We start from the raw sequence: 16,385 nt of genomic DNA, 5'->3' as shown, positions 1-16,385 counted from the left end.
TGACCAGGGGCTCCAGCAGCGCCGGGGGTGCAGCACGGCGTCCGCAGGGGGGGGGGGGCTGAGCTGGGAGCAGGGACAGAACTTACGGAGCTGCAGTCACTGGCCAAGGCCCGGCATCCGGGGGCCTCAGCGTCCTGCAGGAGGGCACGTGGGGTCCAGCCTGTCCGAACCTGTGCCTGGGGGCGGGCAGAAGCCAGTCAGGCAAGGGTCCCTCCCCCAAACTCCCCACCCCCACCTCCCCCCAACCCCCACCCTTCCAGGCCCCGCACCCAGCCCCTGCCCGAGGGTCTTCCCAAAGCACGCAGGTTTCTGAGAACCTACGGACCGGACCGTGTCCGCTGTGCTGTTTTTATTGTAAGAATTCCCATCAGATCTGGTTGCAGGAAAGCCAGCCCCTAGAGCCAGGGCCCGGGAAGCACAGCTCGGCGAGGGTGTGCGCCAGCGCCCTGCAGGGCGGGGTGGTGAGCACTGACCGATCCCGCCCGCCCGCCCGCCCGATCAAAGGCCGCAGTCCGGGCCTGTGACCCTCGCTTGCTGCAGGTCCAAAGCAGCCCTGCGCCTGAAGTTCGAGGTGTGCAGGGAGCTCAGGGGCCACATGGAGCTCCTGCCGGAGACCGGCTACATCCAGGCCCTGTCGACCTGCTCTGTGCAGCTCAAGTTCCTGCCGCGGTGAGTGCTGGGCGGGCAGCAGGGCCCGGGCCTGCGCCAGGTCCTGCTCTGCGTGTCCTGCGTTTCCTGTGTTCCCTAGCTCCTCCGGGAGTGTTCAGTTGATTTGGGGGGGAGAGAAAGGAAGAGAGAGAGAAACATGGATTTATTGTTCCACTTATTTATGTATTCATTGGTTGATTCTTGTATGTGCCCTGACTGGAGATTGAACCTGCAACGTTGGCATATCTGGATGATGCTCTAACCAACTGAGCTACCCGGCCAGGGCTAACTGCATGATTTATTTATTTATTTATTTTCTTTTTTAGCCTCACCGAGGATATTTTTCGATATTTTGTTCAGATAGAGTGGGAGGGAGAGAGAGAGAGAAACATCGATGTGAAAGGGACACGCTGAGTGGCTGCCACCCGCACGACCCAACCAGGGCCGGGGACAAACTGCAACCGAGGTACGTGCCCTTAGCGGGAACCGAACCCGGGTCTCTCCGGACCGCAGGCCGACGCTCTAACCACTGAGCCACACCAGCCAGAGCTAGCTGCATGATTTAAAAGCACCATTCAGATCCTGGCCGGTGTGGCTCAGCGGTTAGAGCGTCGGCCTGTGGACCAATGAGTCGCAGGTTCAATTCCAGTCGAGGGCACGTACCTCGTTCGCGGTTCCGTCTCTGCCCTGGTCGTGGTTGAGCGGAAGGCAACCAGACGATGTGTCTCTCTCACCTTGCTGCTTCTCTCTCCCTCTCTCTCTCTCTCTTTTCTTCCCTCCCACTCTATCTGAAGATAAATGGAAAAATATCCTCGGGTGAGGATTAAAGAAAAAAAAAAAGCATGCCCAGCCAGTGTGGTTCAGTGGTTGAGCATTGACCCGTGGACCAATAGGTTGCTGGTTCCTTTCCTGGTCAGGGCACATGCCAAGGTTGCAGGCTCAATCCCAAGTAGGGGGCCTGCAGGAGGCAGCCAATTGAGGTTTCTCTATCATCAATGTTTCTAGCTCTCTCTCCCTCTCCCTTCCTCTCTCTCTAAAATCAATAAAAACGTATTTTTTAAATTAAAATAAATAAATAAAAGCACCACCCAGTGTCAGCCTGCAGACCCAAGTGTCACATGTTCGATTTCCCATCAAGGGCACTTACCTGGGTTGCAGATTCAATCTCAGGCCCTGGCCAGGGTCGTGCAGGAGGCAACCATGGATGTTTCTCTTTCTTCCCCTCCCTCCCTTCCACTTTATCTAAAAATCGATGGAAAAAGTATCCTCGGGTGAGGATTAACAAAAAAAGTACATACATACATATATATGTAATAAGTAATAAGTAAATAAAAACAGCACTCAGATCAGTTTTACTGTTCTTTTGCAAAATGTAAACAAGAAAAGTACATGTGAGTGTACGCGCGCTTTCAGATTCTCCCTCCCGGACGACGCAAGCAAGTATTTTGACTCAGAAAGCAGAGTTCTGGAGGCCCCGATGACAATACGGGTGGCTGACCAGGTCTGTGGGGACCTCCTGGGAATGATGTGCTTTGGGGGAGCAGGGGGTGCTCTGGGAGCTGGGCTCTGCACTCCAGCAAGGCCCCTGGCGTGTTTCCAATCACCTGGCCTACACACGTGCCACGTGCCCCAGCAGCCCCTGCACAGTGGACACGAAGGGAGGAGCATCGCGGGTCAGAGGGCTTCCGAGCCCTGTCCAGGGCCACCAGGCCTGTCCCCAGCTCCCAGGCACAGTGTGCCACACACTCACAGACACACCTGCTCACACCATGCGCCCAGTCTGCCCTCACACTCAGACCACAGTGCACGGGCTGTGCACACCCTCAGTACATGGGCACGTGCACACACGTGTGCTCACACTCCCTGGCCTCCCCTGTGGCGCCTCGTGGTGACAGCTGCTTCTGTGTCCTTCCAAGTTCAGGGATGCCCCTGCCTTTCTTTTTTTTGGAAATATTTGCAAAAACCAAATATGTGACCAGAAATGCGCTCACCTTTTGCACTTCAGACCAGACCGGTGGAGTTCACCGTCCATGCCATAGTCACCACCTCAGACTTGGAACTCAACCCCTCAGAGGTGGACTTCGGCTACTGCACCATCTACGAGGCTATCAGGACCCCAGTCAGCCTCTCCAACCTCTCCCTCCTGCCCCAGGAGTTTGGGTTCGTCGGGCTCCCCAAGGTGCTTCATATGGGCAGGGAGGGGCGTGGGGGCGGGAGACTGAGTTAGGAAGCTCTGGGCACAGGTCAGGGTGGCCGCTGTCCCAGGGCCAGGCAGCCTCCCCCTCCCCACACTCCACGCCCATCTCCAGACACCTCTGCCTGGCTCTCTCTGCTTGTTCCTCTCTTCGTCCCTGCTGCCCCATGCGGTCACCCTGCCTTTCTCTGCCCCTCTCCTCTCTCTCCTTCTCTCCGGCCCACTGCACCTGCGGGACTCCAGACTCCTCTGCCTTGCCCTCCTGCCAGAATTCATGCCAGCCTGGCCCTGCGGGAGCCAAGACCAAGCCTTGACCTGGCTGCCCGTCACTCCCCGGGACGTGTTTCTCTGCAGACCCCGCCATCCACTCATAATACACACACTCACAGATGCTCACGCACACGGACACACTCACAGACACAGGCATGCACTCACATGCACACACACACAGACACACATGGACACACTCACAGACACAGGCATGCACTCACATGCACACAGAGACACTCACACACACGGACACACACAGACACAGGCATGCACTCACATGCACACACACAGACACACACACGGACACACAGGCATGCACTCACGTGCACACGGACACACACGGACACAACTCACACACAGGCATGCACTCACATGCACACAGACATGCATATGGACACACAGACACGCGTACACTCACATGCATGCAGACACACATGCACACTTACATGCACACTCACATACACGTGCTCAAATGCATAGACATGCTCACACACTAACATATACACCTCCATGCACACCAAAGTCTGCCCCACCCATCACATGTGTCCGTGCAGTACCCAGCAGATCACCGTGTTTTCTCTTTGGCGGGGGTGGTTTTCCACGTACAGTTTGTGGACATCCAGCCCAACGATGGGTTTGGGACGATCCTGCCACTGGAGACCCTGGAACTCGACCTGATCTTTCAGCCCACCAAAGCCAAGGAATACACCTTCGAGCTCGTCTGCAAGTCGGAGATCAACCGGTGAGAGCGGTGGGGGAGGGGCAGGGGCCCGCTGCCTGGTGCAGGACAGCGGCCACTGGCTGGCCAGGCTGACCACAGGCTGAGCACCATGCTGGCTGCCGGCTCCTCAGACCCGGTACAGATGCCTGGGACCCAGAGGCCTTGCAGGCGGGGCCAGCTTGAACCTGTGTGAGAGAGCAAGTGAGGGTGTGCATGTGCGAGCATATGAGTGAGTACGTGTGATGAGAGCATTGTGAACAATGTGAGTGCATGCATGCATTGAGCATGCACGTGTGTGAGTTCATGTGAGTATGCATGTGTAGACGTGTGTGAGTGGACATGTGTATGAGTGTGTGTGCATGTGAGTGCATGTGTATAAGTGTGTGGTGTGCATGTGTGAGTGAACATGAGTGTGCACGTGTGTGTTTGAGCGTGCTTGTGGGAGGACCCCACTCGCAGCCTCCTGGAGCCCCCTTCCCCACAGCTGGAGAGGGGGATGGAGCAGGATGCAGAGGGCAGTCTGGGGTCAGGGACCAGCTGTGGGGTTGTCAGCCGGGTGAGGACTGCTCTGGAGCGTCCCCGTGTGGGCATCTAGTCCCTTGTTGGGACACCTCCCCTTTGAGCCCTGCTGCCCGACCACTCCCGCCCCTCTCCCCTTCCTCTCTGTCCTGTCCCACAGAGCTCTAGCCTGGTTGCTGTTGGGTCTTGCCAGGGCCCTGAACAGCACTGACGGGGTCAGGCTGGGCCCTCATCCCACAGACCAGCCCCTCCTCTGGCCAGGCCTGGGGCAGCGTTTCCCTCGATTCATTCTGGTGTAAGGTGCGAGATACCGCGGGAAGTCCTTTCGCTTGGCTTCCAATTCACAGGTGTCGCTGCTGAGAAGTCACTTCTCCGGGACTGTGACCGAGGTCACACCCTCACCTCTCACACACTGGTGACACTATGCCTGCAGCCCTCAGACTCAAGTCTCTGCTCAGCCGAAACCAGACCTTTTCTTCCCTCCAGCGTCTTAATCACGGACATGTCAGCTGCCCCTCTCGCAGAAGGAAGCACATCCGTGCCAGCCGAGCTTCTCCCTGGTGCCTCTCGAGGGGCCTGTCTCCTCTTGCTCATAATCCAATCATTGTATAAGGACACATTTTGGCCATGGCCGGTTTGGCTCAGCAGTTAGAGTGTCGGCCTGCGGTCTGGAGAGACCTGGGTTCGGTTCCCGCTAAGGGCATGTACCTTGGTTGCAGTTTGTCCCCGGCCCTGGTTGGGTTGTGTGGGTGGCAGCCACTCAATGTGTCCCTTTCACATCGATGTTTTTCTCTCTCTCTCTCCCTCCCACTCTATCTGAACAAAATATCAAAAAAAGATGTTCTCGGGTGAGGATAAAAAAAAAACACATTTTGGTGTTGGCTCTGGGTTGATTTCACCAGGTGTGCCATGTGTTTCAAATCTTTTTTTTTTTAATATGTTGTTTTTTAATCCTCACCCGAGGATATTTTTCTATTTATCACCAGATAGGGAGGGAGGGAGGGAGGGAGAGAGAATGAGAGGGAGAGAGAGGAACATCGACGTGAGAGGGACACATCAACTGGCTGCCTCCTGCACCACCCAACCAGGGCTGAGGACAAACCCCAACCGAGGCCCGTGCCCTTGGCCGGAATCGAACCCACGACTCATTGGTCCGAAGGCTGACTCTCACCGCTGAGCCCAAACCAGCCAGGGCAACGTGTTTTTGAGGAACGGGGAGAGAGAGAAACAGTCCATGGGCAGGGGAGTCCTGACCGGGAATGGAACCACGGCCTCTCCGTCCACGGGCTGACGCTCCATCCACGGAGCCACACCGGCCGGGCTCAGATATTTTTTTAAAATTTATTTCAGGAACATTTCCTTGAATTTTTGTCCTTAATGTTTGCTTTGGTTTCCTCCCCTGGGGCCTCCTGTTACGAATGCGATGGGTCTCGGCTGCGTCTTCCCCAGCGGCCCCTCCATCCCCCGTGGCCTCTCTGTGGTGGAGAAGGACCTGCTGTGTCCCTGCGTCCCAGCTCCTCCTCCTGGAGTCTCCACCTCTGCGCTGCTCCTTCGCGATTCTTCCTGGCTCCGCCGTGCTCAAGTCGTCCAAGTGCCCGCGGGACCCCGCGACCCGCCCTGCTCGGTTCTCTTTCCTCTGAAGACTCCGCCGGCGACCTGTTCGACCTTGACCTGTCCTTGGCTCGTCCCCTGTGCAGTCAGTGCTGAGCTTTGGGCGGCTGTTCGCGGCCCTTTTCTCGCTCGGCGGCTCCAGCGCGCCCTCTGCAGGGCGCGGGCGCGAAGTGCGGGGAAGCGGGTCTGGCAGGTCGGACCGCGCTGACACCGGGCCACCCGGTTGGCGGTTGGCGGCGGTATGCTCCGCCCGATCCACCTTTTGCCTTCGCGTCGCTTGGCGCTTGAAGAGGCCAGTCTGAAAAACAGCCATCTGTTTTCTTCTAAAGATGTTTTTACTGATTTTTTTAAAGAGAGGAAGGGAGAGAGAGAGAAACATGGATCGGCTGCCTCCTGCACGTCCCGACGGGGCATCATCGGGTCTGTAACCTGGGCACCTGCCCTGACCCATCCACCTGGGCCCCCGGGCCCATGCTCCGTCCACTGAGCCACACTGGCCAGGCAAAATCAACCATCTGCCCTCTCTTTTCAAGAATTAGGGAAATGTTATAGCAAATGAAACCCAAAGAAAGTAGGAGGAGCCTGGCCGGCGTGGCTCAGTGGTTGAGCATCCACCCTGCACCAAGAGGTCACTGGTTCAGTTCCCCATCAGGGCCCTTGCCCAGGTTGGGGGCCCAACCCCCAGTGGGGGGCATGCAGGAGGCGGCCAATCTATGTTTCTCTCTCTTCCTCTCCCTTCCTCTCTAAAAAAAACGAAAGTAGAAGACATAACAATGAGTAGAAATCAGTGGAACGGAAATCAGATATTCAACAGTAAAACAACAAAACTAAAAGTCTCTTTCTGTAAAAATTAGTAAAGTCATTACTCCTAGCAAGACCAGTCATAGAGAGAGAGAGAAGCCACAGCCCTGGCCAGGGTGCTCAGTGGCTAGAGCGTCTGCCTTGGGTTCGATTCCCACTTCACGGCTCATGCAGGAGGAAAGCAGTGGATGTGTCTCTCTCACATCGATGTTGCTCCCCCCCCCCATCACTTCCACTCTCTCTAAAAACCAATGGGGAAAAAATGTCCTCGAGTGAGGATTAACAAAAAAGAATCAGTAAATAATCCCAATCTTGCAGTAATCTTCCAAAGGACAGAAAGAGAAGGAAAACCTCTCTGCCATCATGGTGCAGCCGGGGGTGAGGGGTGGTGGATGCTGGGAATTGGGGAATGTTCAGGGCGGGGCTCAGGGCCAGCCGGGCACACTCCCGAGCTGAGCACCACCACCAGCCGCCTACGTGAACAGAAGGACCAGGCTGGAGGGGTGCTGGTACGCAATCAGCAGACGTGCATTGGCAGCCTGTGTTGGGTGACAGGGAACGGTCATCCTGCCCTTTCTCATGGTCGTGCATTAAACCCACTGCCTCCTGGTCACAGGGAGACAGCCGGGTGCCTGATGCGACCCCTGACCCCTGAGGGGCAGGCAGGGGCTTCGGTTCTCTCCCAGCCACAAACGACGGGGGGCCTGAGTGAGGTGCCAGAGGGGGACCGTCCGGAATAACGTTGGGAGACGTGCTGCCCGTGAGTTTGGGGCGTATGAAGGCAGAAGTCAGCCTGGCTGTGGCGGCTCACAGAGCGTCGGCCTGTGGACCAGAGTCTCGGGTTCGATTCCAGCCAAGGGCACGTGCCTCGCTGCGGTTCGTCCCCGGCCCTGGTTGGGGTCATGCAGGAGGCAACCAGTTGGTGTGTCTCTCTCACATCAGTGTTTCTGTCTCCCTCCCTCCCTTCCTCCCTCCCACTCTATCTGAAGATAAATAGAAAAATATCCTTGGGTGAGGGTTAAAAATGAAAATAAAGAAGTTCACAGGGTTGAGTGACACTGGGGAGCATCCCTGTTCCCGCCTAAAAATGAAGCCCAGGCCAAGAGGCCACAGGACCTGAACCAACTGGGAGACGGCAGCTCCAGCTGCCTTCCTGCAGGACATGGCGCTCAGGCAGTGGTGCCCACTCTCCCCTGTGCTTCTCGGTCAGCTGAGTGCGCACGAGAACCTCGGTGCTCGCGAGCCTGGGGTCACAGGACATAAATGCCTACTTCGAAGTATCGCGACGTGTGAACACGCTCTCGCCACAGACAAGTAGGACAGGGCGCCAGACGCTGTGCAGTCAGGATGAAGTCCCGCGGACAGTGCTGTGGGGCCAGGAGCGCAGAGGGGCGTGGAGTGTCCGCTCCCGGTAGTTGGAACACCGCTGCCCCTCTGGTCGAAGGAACTGACTGTACACACCTCTGTGCTTGTACCTAGAGCACTTTATTCATTTTGTTTTGTTTATTTTTTTCCCTTTATTGATTTGAGAGAGAGAGAAAGTGAGAGGGAGAGAGAGAAACATCGATGAGAGAGAACATTGATTGGCCGCCTCCTGCATGCGCCCCGTTGGGGATCAGGCCCACAACCCGGGCATGTGTCCTGACTGGGAATTGAACTGGCGACCTCTGCATGCACAGGTCAGTGCTCAACCACTGAGCCACACCAGCCAGACCATTTTGTTTTTTTAGATGTTAATAAATGTTTAACAAAATAAGCCAGACATTACCTCCTTAGCAACTGTTTGACCTGGTGATTGAAAGTTTAACTGTCCACTTAAAAAGTGCACAGAGCCCTGGCTGGTTTGGCTCAGCGGTTACAGTGTCGGCCCACCAACCGAAGGGTTGCGTGTTCGATTCTCCGTCAAGGGCACGTACCTGGTTTGCAGGTCCAATCCCCAGCCCTGGTCAGGGTCATGGGGGAGGCAGCTGCTCGATGCATCTGTCTCACATCGATGTTTCTCTCTCTCTGTCTCCCTGTCTCCCTCCCTTCCACTCTATCTAAAAATTAATGGAAAAATATCCTCAGGTGAAGATTAACAACAACAACAAAAAAGTGTGCAGAGCCCTGGCTGGGTAGCTCAGTTGGTTAGAGCATCGTCCCAATACGCCAAGGTTACGGGTTTGAACCCCATTCAGGGCACACACAGGAATCGACCAATGAAGGCGTAAATAAGGGGAATGATAAATCTGTCTGTGTGCGTGCGTGTGTGTGTGTGTGTGTGTGCAGAGAGACACATAGTTGGTTCAAAATTCATTAAAATTAACAGACTAGTGAACGAAACCTATGACAACTGACGTTGTCCTGGGCACCCCTTGAGTGAGTCACTCCACACTCGGGGGGCTGCCTTGTCTCCACTCAGAGGCACCTGGCCAGGCCTCGGAGGGACCCCGTGCGCTGCAGCCAGGTGCCCCTGGCTGAACCTGCCCCTCCTGGTCACTTCAGGTGCTTCAAGATGACCTGCCGGGCTGTGGGTGTCCACCCGCCCCTGGAGCTGTCCCACTACCAGATCAAGTTTGCGGCCACTTCCCTGTACGACACGTCTGTGGCCACCCTGTACGTCGTCAACTCTCACCTGAGCACGAACTCGATGACACACTCCGTGCCCCGCATCGGTTCAGGGGAAATCTGCCCCGTGGGGCCCACGTCTTTCGAGTTCCTGCTGCCCCCAGACTCGCCCATCACCATCTCGCCCTCGGTGGGGACAGTGCTGCCAGGAAAGGTGAGTGGGGCCCCATGGGGGGGATGGCCCCACAGACTGGCTCCTCCCCCTTGACCACAGCAGCTGACCTGCAGCGGCCCAGCCCCAGGCAGGGGAGCCACACACTGTCCCTGCAGGCGCCTGGCTGGGCTCGGGCAGGGGAGCCTTCTGGAGGGGCACAGTCCTCGGACCTCAGGCAGGGCAAGTGGGCTCAGAGGCCTGGGCCCCAGGAGCACAGCGCGTCTGCCTGGGTTGATCCACCGTTTTCCCTACTAGTCTTTTCCCAGTAGAGCAGAAAGAGCCCGCCCGTCCCCCCAGGGGATCGCAGCTTCTTTGAGCTCAGTTCCTGACCTTGAAAGTTAGGGGTGGCAGCCACTGTGCGCCTGCCTGCCGTTGAGAGGACTGAGAGGGGACCTGCAGCTGGGGGTGGGGACCGCCGGGTTTCAGTAAGTAGGACTCTTTAAAGCGTATTTCATTAAATTTTGCAAATACTGCTTAAGTAATGGTGCCCAAAGGGGTTATTACAGCTGCACTTGTGTCCCCTCCCCGTTCCTGTCTCTCTCCCCCTCCGTCTCTTCCTCTCGCCGTCCCTCTCTCACATCCCCCACACGCCACACACCCCACCTGACATGCACTGAGCACCTTGCTATAGTGGACACTGGGAGCCCACGGTCGTGGAGCAGGTCAGGGTGCAGGAACTCACCCCTGAATCTCAACGATTGAGAACGAAGTTCTCTTCTCCCTCGTGCAGTGCACAGTGAACCGGTCCTGGGCCAGCCTGGCCTCCATCACAGGACCCCACCCACGGGGCAGGGTGAGCCTGGTAATCACGCTCAGCAGCTCACCCCAGCTTCCAGGAGGGGGTGCTCGGGGAGGCCTTCCTGGAAGAGGCATGCTAAACCGAAATCCCCAAAAAGAGTACCAGCAGGCCCTCGAGGGGCCGAGGAGCTGGAGGCAGTGGGTGCTGAGGGCAGGCATCTCTGCCGCGGTCTCTCCACAGCGATGCCTGGTCCAGGTGGCCTTCCAGCCCTCACTGCCCGCCGAGCAGATCCGCCAGCAAGCCCTCCAGGCCCTGACTAAAGACAAAGTCGAGGAGACCAAGCCGGTGAGTGGGGACGCTGAGAGGGGTGTGGGGGCACGGGAGGGCGCAGGAGGGGCAGCCGGCTTTCTACAAACCCAGAACAGTCCTCCCCCGAGGCCCCGGCAGACCCCCTGCCAGGAAGGCAGACATTTGTCGTTTTAAGAGGTTACAGCTTTTCCTCTGGAGGCCCCTCCCTCCTCCTGGAAAGCACCCCCAGACGGGGTGAGGGAGCAGGGGGCCTCCTCTTCCAGAGTCTGGTTATAAGGAGAGCAGGTAAGCCAGCAACAGAGCCGGGACAGCCAGGAGGGGAGCCGCCAAGGGTCTGAGGATGTGAACTTGAGAGAAGGACAGTCCCAGCCGGGGTAAACCTGTGCGGGTCAGGGCTGCCTGCCCAGGACGCGGAGGGACTGCCGTGCACTTCCCCAGTGTCTGTTTTCACCATGAGCACGCGTGTCCAGACCCCTCTGGCCCACACTGCCTTCTTTGTGCTCAGTGTCCCTGTTGGGGAAGGCGGGCCCTGGGGTTGGCGCACGGGCCCACGGGGTCTGCGCGGGGCCCCATTTCCCTCTGGACCCTCGCTTGTCTTCATTGCTCCAGCCCCTGGGATGCAAGTACTGGACAGCCTTGACTGTGGGGCCTACCCAGCCGAGCAGAGCCCCCGGGGTAGCCCCACAGCCGGCCTCTTACTTCATAGCCCCGCAGGGAGGCACCTGCCTTCAGGCGGGAACCACGGAGACTGTCACTGTCGGTACTGCGGGTGCAGACCAGAGACAGAATGTTCCGGTCCTCCACCTCCCACACCCCAAGGCTGCAGAAGCCGGATGTCACGATCAGGTGGGCTCAAGAGAAGGCTGCCCCCCTCTGCTCCCCTCCAGGCCCCTCCAACGGGCTGCCCTGGCCCCCAGGGAGACCCCCCCCACAGACTGCCTAGACAGATGCTTTGAGCCACTTGACTGAAAGTCTAGGGCTGGGCTGACTTCAGAGACAGCGGGATCCAGGCTGCCTCGGGCCTCCAGGCTCACCCTTCCTGGGCCTGTGCCCAGCCCAGGCCCCCGTGGTGTCCCTGTGGACAGCCTCCCTCTGCAGGCTGGGAGGATGCTGCTGCTTTGACGCCCACATTCCCAGCGCAGCAGCCCAGCCTGCCAGGGTGCAAAGTGAGCCCCAGAGAGCTCCAGTGGCCTGAGTCACCTGCCAGCCCTGGACCCTCACCTGTGGATCCAGGAACACAGCTCTCTGGTTGGGTGCCTGACCAGGACCCTGGAGTGGGGGAGCCCCCACAGGAGTCAGGGAAGAGTGGGAAGTCAGCTGGTCAGACAACAGTGGGACAGCCCCCATGGTCCCCATGGTCCAGCCCGGATGAGCGTGCAGCCCTGCGGACCCGCTGGTGGAGGGTGGGGCAGGGCCTGGGGGCGTGTGGGGGGCGTGGGGGTGAGGGCACAGGTGCAGTCTACCCACTTTGTTCCAGTTTGGACGAATACCAGGTTGCCCGGGCCACCCTGATCAAATCTTTCCAGGGGAAGTTTGACAAGTTTGTGATCCCCTGTGTCGTCGCCAGTGGTGACATCCAAGACAGGAGGGGGACAGAGCCCCTGAGCTTCAGGTGCAGTGCTCTGGCGGGGGGGTGTCTGCCAAAAAGTCACTGTCCCTTCTCTGCTACCAACCCAGATCCAGGTCCCAAGGGTGAGGGCACAGTGGCGAGCGTGGGTGGGGGCCAGGGCTAGGGGTCAGGCTGGGGGGACAGGGGCACAGTGTGTCAGCACGCCCTGCCCCCCACCAGTCCCCACAACACTCTGTACCTGGAGCTGTGGTGTCCATCGGTAGCACCGTCCATCATAGTGACATCTGACAGAGGCAAGACCACCTCCAACTTCGGTGATGTGGCTGTAGGTGAGTCCTGGTGGGGCCCAGCCCCCCACACATACACCCACAGGAACCCAAACCCCCAGTGACCACTTGGGCTCCCATGCCCACTCAGGCCTGAGGCTGTGACCCAACCCATTTCAGGACACAGAGGCATAAAGAAGGTCTCCATCCAGAACATCTCCTCCGAGGATCTGTCTGTATCCTTGTCCATCCCCAGCAGGAGGGTGGGCTGGCAGGGATGGGAGCGGGGGCCAGGCGAGGGGCTGCAGCCCAGCCCTCCCCAGCCCTCCTTGACACTGGGCCCTCAGCTGGACTTCTCTGTGTTGAACCCCAATGGCCCCTTTGTCCTAATGAACCCCATCAGCAAGTTGTCTGCGGGTGAGGCCCAGACCCTGGTGCTGTCCTTCTCTCCCTGTGAGAGCGTCCTGGTGAGTCCCAGGCCCACCCCACACCCCACTCTCCATACTCCTGCCCACCTGCTGCCCGCCCACCCTGTGCCCAGGCCTGCGGCTAACCCACTGGGCCCTGGGACCAGCCAGTCCTCCTGGGCCCTCCGCCGCTGCTCCCAAGACGGAGCTCCCGCGTGCCTGGGACAGATGTCTGCCCCGTGCTAAGGGACGTGGTATCTGTAGGCCCAGGAGACACTGGACATCATCACCAAGAGAGGCACACTGTCCCTGACCCTCGTGGGCACCGGTGTGGCGTCCATGATCACATGCTCCATCGAAGGGGACGTCCTCAACATGGGCTACGTGATCGCCAGAGAGTCCGTGTCCTCCAGCTTCAGGGTGGGGCACACTACAGGGCCCGGGAGGGGGAGGGGGTTCGCCCTGGGGGAGTCCGGCCTGCCTGGATCAGGGGCCATGGAGGTGCAGGCCCCCCGGGTGCTCCCGCCTCAGGTCTTTGCAAGGCAGCCCCATCTGGGTTGAGGGGGCTCAGCACAGGTGCTGCGTGGGCGGGCAGTTTACAGACTGGCACTGAGTTCACACTGCCCTGTGGGCTGCCAGTGGGGCGGCAGGCCCTGCACCTGAGGGCCACACTGGCCTCGGAGTCCAGCCTCCTGTACGGCGCTTGCGTCCCCACCTGCTCCGGTGGGCCCGGCAGCAGAGCCGGAGGAGGAGGAGGGTCGGCAGTGGTTTACTGCGAGGGGCTGCTCCAGAGGAGGGGTGGAGGGAGGAAGAGAACGGCCAGTAGCTGGTTCAGCTGAAGGCCGGCCTGGCGGAAGAGGGGCTCTGGAGGTCGGAGGCCACCAGCAGCTGCCCCTTGAGGCAAGGCAGCTCAGGGTGGGTACCCCGGCCTGGAAGAGGGGAGCAGAGCCCGCCAGACGCGGCAGCAGCCCCCGCCGCGGTTAGCTAACTGACGGGCCCTGCAGCTGCAGAACAAGTCCTCGCTGCCCATCAAGTTCTCCCTGCGGCTGGACAGCCTCTCCAGCACCCGGCACCGGGACCAGCAGGAGCTGCCGCAGTTCCTCCGCTCGGGGACCCAGAGGACAGAAGTCGTGGGTAAGCAGGGAGAGGTGGGGCGGCCGGGGGTGGGGCGGGGCCAGGGAGGGGTGGGCCCCGGGGTGGGGCGGAGCCCGGTGAGGGGTGGGCCCGGGGTGGTGCGGGCGGGGGGGGGGCGGGCGAGAAGGGGGGGGCCCAGGGTGGGGCGGGGTCCGGGAGGGGCGGGCCCCGGGGTGGGGCGGAGCCCGGTGAGGGGTGGGCCCGGGTGGTGCGGGCGGGGGGGGGGGAGAAGGGGGGGGCCCAGGGTGGGGCGGGGCCCGGGAGGGGCGGGCTGTGTAGTGGGGCGGAGCCCGGGGAGGGGTGGGCCTCGGGATGGGGCGGGGCCCAGAGAGGGGTGGGCCCGGGGTGGCGCGGGGCGGGGGGGGGGGGGCGGATGGGTGGGGCCCAGGGTGGGGCGGGGTCCGGGAGGGGCGGGCCGTGGAGTGGGGAGGGGCCCGGAGAGGGGTGTGCCCCATGAGGGGCGGAGCCCAGGTTGGGCGGGGCCCGGTGAGGGGTGGGCCTCGGTATAGGGCGGGGCCCGGGGAGGGGTGGGCCTCGGTATAGGGCGGAGCCCGGGGAGGGGTGGGCCCCGGGGTGGGGCGGGGCCCGGGGAGGGGTGGGTCTCGGGATCGGGCGGGGTCCGTGGAGGGGCGGGGTCCTGGAGGGCGGGGCCCGGGGAGTGGTCTGGCGGCAGAAGGCAAGGGACCGCGGCGCACCCCTGCAGGCACACAGAACTACAACGGCCAGAGCGTGTTCAGTGTGGTCCCAGTGGAGGGCGTCATGGACCCCGGCGCGGCGCAGGACTTCACCGTGACCTTCAGCCCGGACCACGAGAGCCTGTACTACTCCGACCTGCTGCAGGTCCTCCTCTTCGAGAAGGTGCGCCTGTGTGAGCCCGGCCCTGCCCCTCCTCCCTGGCGCGTGTCCCTGGAGGCCCGGGTCCATGCCTGGGGGCTCCAAGCCCAGTGCCGGCCCGCAGGGGGAGAGGCCAGCGGCCTGGTCCCAGTGGCCACACCCCGGTCCTGCTGCTTTGGGAGCTCCAGCAGGGCCACAGAATGAGGCTGGGTGCTCCTTGCCGCAGAAAGTCTCCCAGCAGATCCTCCTGAAGGGCGCGGCCCGGGAGCACATGATGTTCGTGGAGGGTGGAGACCCCCTGGATGTGCCTGTGGAGTCTCTGACAGCGATCCTTGCCTGGGACCTGGAGCGCAGAGAGGGTGAGCCCTCTGAGGGTCCCTCCCGCCCCCTCCTCAGCCAGCAGAGAGGCCATGCTGAAGAAGGAAGGTCCCCTTCCTTGGGACCAGCTCCCCCTCTATTCCTAACTCCCTCAGTGGCTGCACACCCCCACCAGCCCCCAACCAGACCCTCCATCGCCAGAAGCTGAGGAGCTGAAGCCCATTCTGGTGACCCTAGACTACATTCAGCTGGACACTGACACCCAGGCCCCACCTGCCACCCGCGAGCTGCAGGTGGGCTGCATCCGGAGCACCCAGCTGTCCCCAAAGAAGGTGACCACAGCACTGCCCCAGCCCTCGATAGGGGTGGGTGGGCAGCCTGCTGCTCAGGGCTGAGAGGGCGGGTGGACTGGGCACCCTCTCCCCAGTCCCACTGCCGCCCCAGTCCCAGTCCCCGAGCTGAGCTTGGCCAGTCGCCAGCAGCTCCAATGCCCACAGCCTGCCGAGTTCAGCCTGGACAGCATCGCGTCCTTGCAGCACAAGGGCTTCACCATAGAGCCCTCCAAGGGCCTTGTGGACCGTGGCCAGACCAAGACCATCAGCATCTCATGGATGCCGCCCGCTGACTTTGATGTAGGTGCTTCGGACTGTGGCCAGGGAGCCCTGCAAGAGCCCAAGGCTGGGCAGGATGGCACCCTGCCCCATGCAGGGAGGGGCTGCTGTGTGGGCCCTGGGCAGGTGCGGTGGGCAGTGCGGCAGCAGGACAGCAGCTCAGCTGGCTGAGGGTCTCCCTCCTCCCACTCTCATTCCAGCCGGACCAGCCACTCATGGCGTCTGCCCTGCTGCAGCTCAAGGGGGATGTGAAGGAGACCTACAAGGTTTTCTTTGTAGCCCAGGTGCTGACCAGCCCCTGAAGTCACAGGAGTCTCTGCAGAGCACCCTAGACCATCCTGTCCACCCTCGAAGCCCTCTCCAGTCTGTGGGCCAGACCACACCTCCCGTGGGCCTGGGACCGGGGCATCCCCTGCTGGGCAGGTTCGATGGGGCAGTCCTCTACTTGACCACATGGTCGGGCACCCAGCCGCACAGCACGGCTGCTTCCTGCAGCCCTGCACCCCACACTCAGAACCAGCAGTTGAGCCGGTCCTGCCCAAGCCTGCCCCTGCCCAAGCCCCTCAGCCCCCAGCCACAGCAGCACCTGCGCAGTGGGAGGAAGACCTGTCAATAAACCATGCTCCCCACATGCAAGCGTGTCGTGTGGGCGACAGCGAGTCACTCAAGTAA

General features: G+C 60.6%; 1 protein-coding gene across 1 annotated transcript in view; it reads left to right on the top strand.

The window, feature by feature from the left end:
* The window catches only part of CFAP74 (cilia and flagella associated protein 74), a 46,539-nt gene extending 30,154 nt beyond the window's left edge, over positions 1 to 16,385 (top strand). The window contains 19 exon segments of the mRNA XM_036281426.1: positions 541 to 669; positions 2,062 to 2,149; positions 2,654 to 2,827; positions 3,721 to 3,854; positions 9,249 to 9,525; positions 10,505 to 10,609; positions 11,280 to 11,419; positions 12,051 to 12,185; positions 12,363 to 12,472; positions 12,590 to 12,645; positions 12,757 to 12,876; positions 13,081 to 13,236; positions 13,821 to 13,950; positions 14,654 to 14,808; positions 15,011 to 15,143; positions 15,289 to 15,434; positions 15,600 to 15,738; positions 15,914 to 16,069; positions 16,072 to 16,385. Of these exon segments, the coding sequence (XP_036137319.1) occupies positions 541 to 669; positions 2,062 to 2,149; positions 2,654 to 2,827; positions 3,721 to 3,854; positions 9,249 to 9,525; positions 10,505 to 10,609; positions 11,280 to 11,419; positions 12,051 to 12,185; positions 12,363 to 12,472; positions 12,590 to 12,645; positions 12,757 to 12,876; positions 13,081 to 13,236; positions 13,821 to 13,950; positions 14,654 to 14,808; positions 15,011 to 15,143; positions 15,289 to 15,434; positions 15,600 to 15,738; positions 15,914 to 16,069; positions 16,072 to 16,385 (2,797 nt within the window).

The sequence above is a fragment of the Molossus molossus genome, unplaced genomic scaffold (genome assembly GCF_014108415.1).
Source record: "Molossus molossus isolate mMolMol1 unplaced genomic scaffold, mMolMol1.p scaffold_m16_p_35, whole genome shotgun sequence".
In the NCBI taxonomy this organism is placed as follows: domain Eukaryota; kingdom Metazoa; phylum Chordata; class Mammalia; order Chiroptera; family Molossidae; genus Molossus; species Molossus molossus.
The sequence above is the reverse complement of the archived record's forward strand: the minus strand, read 5'-3'. Positions and strand labels throughout refer to the sequence as shown.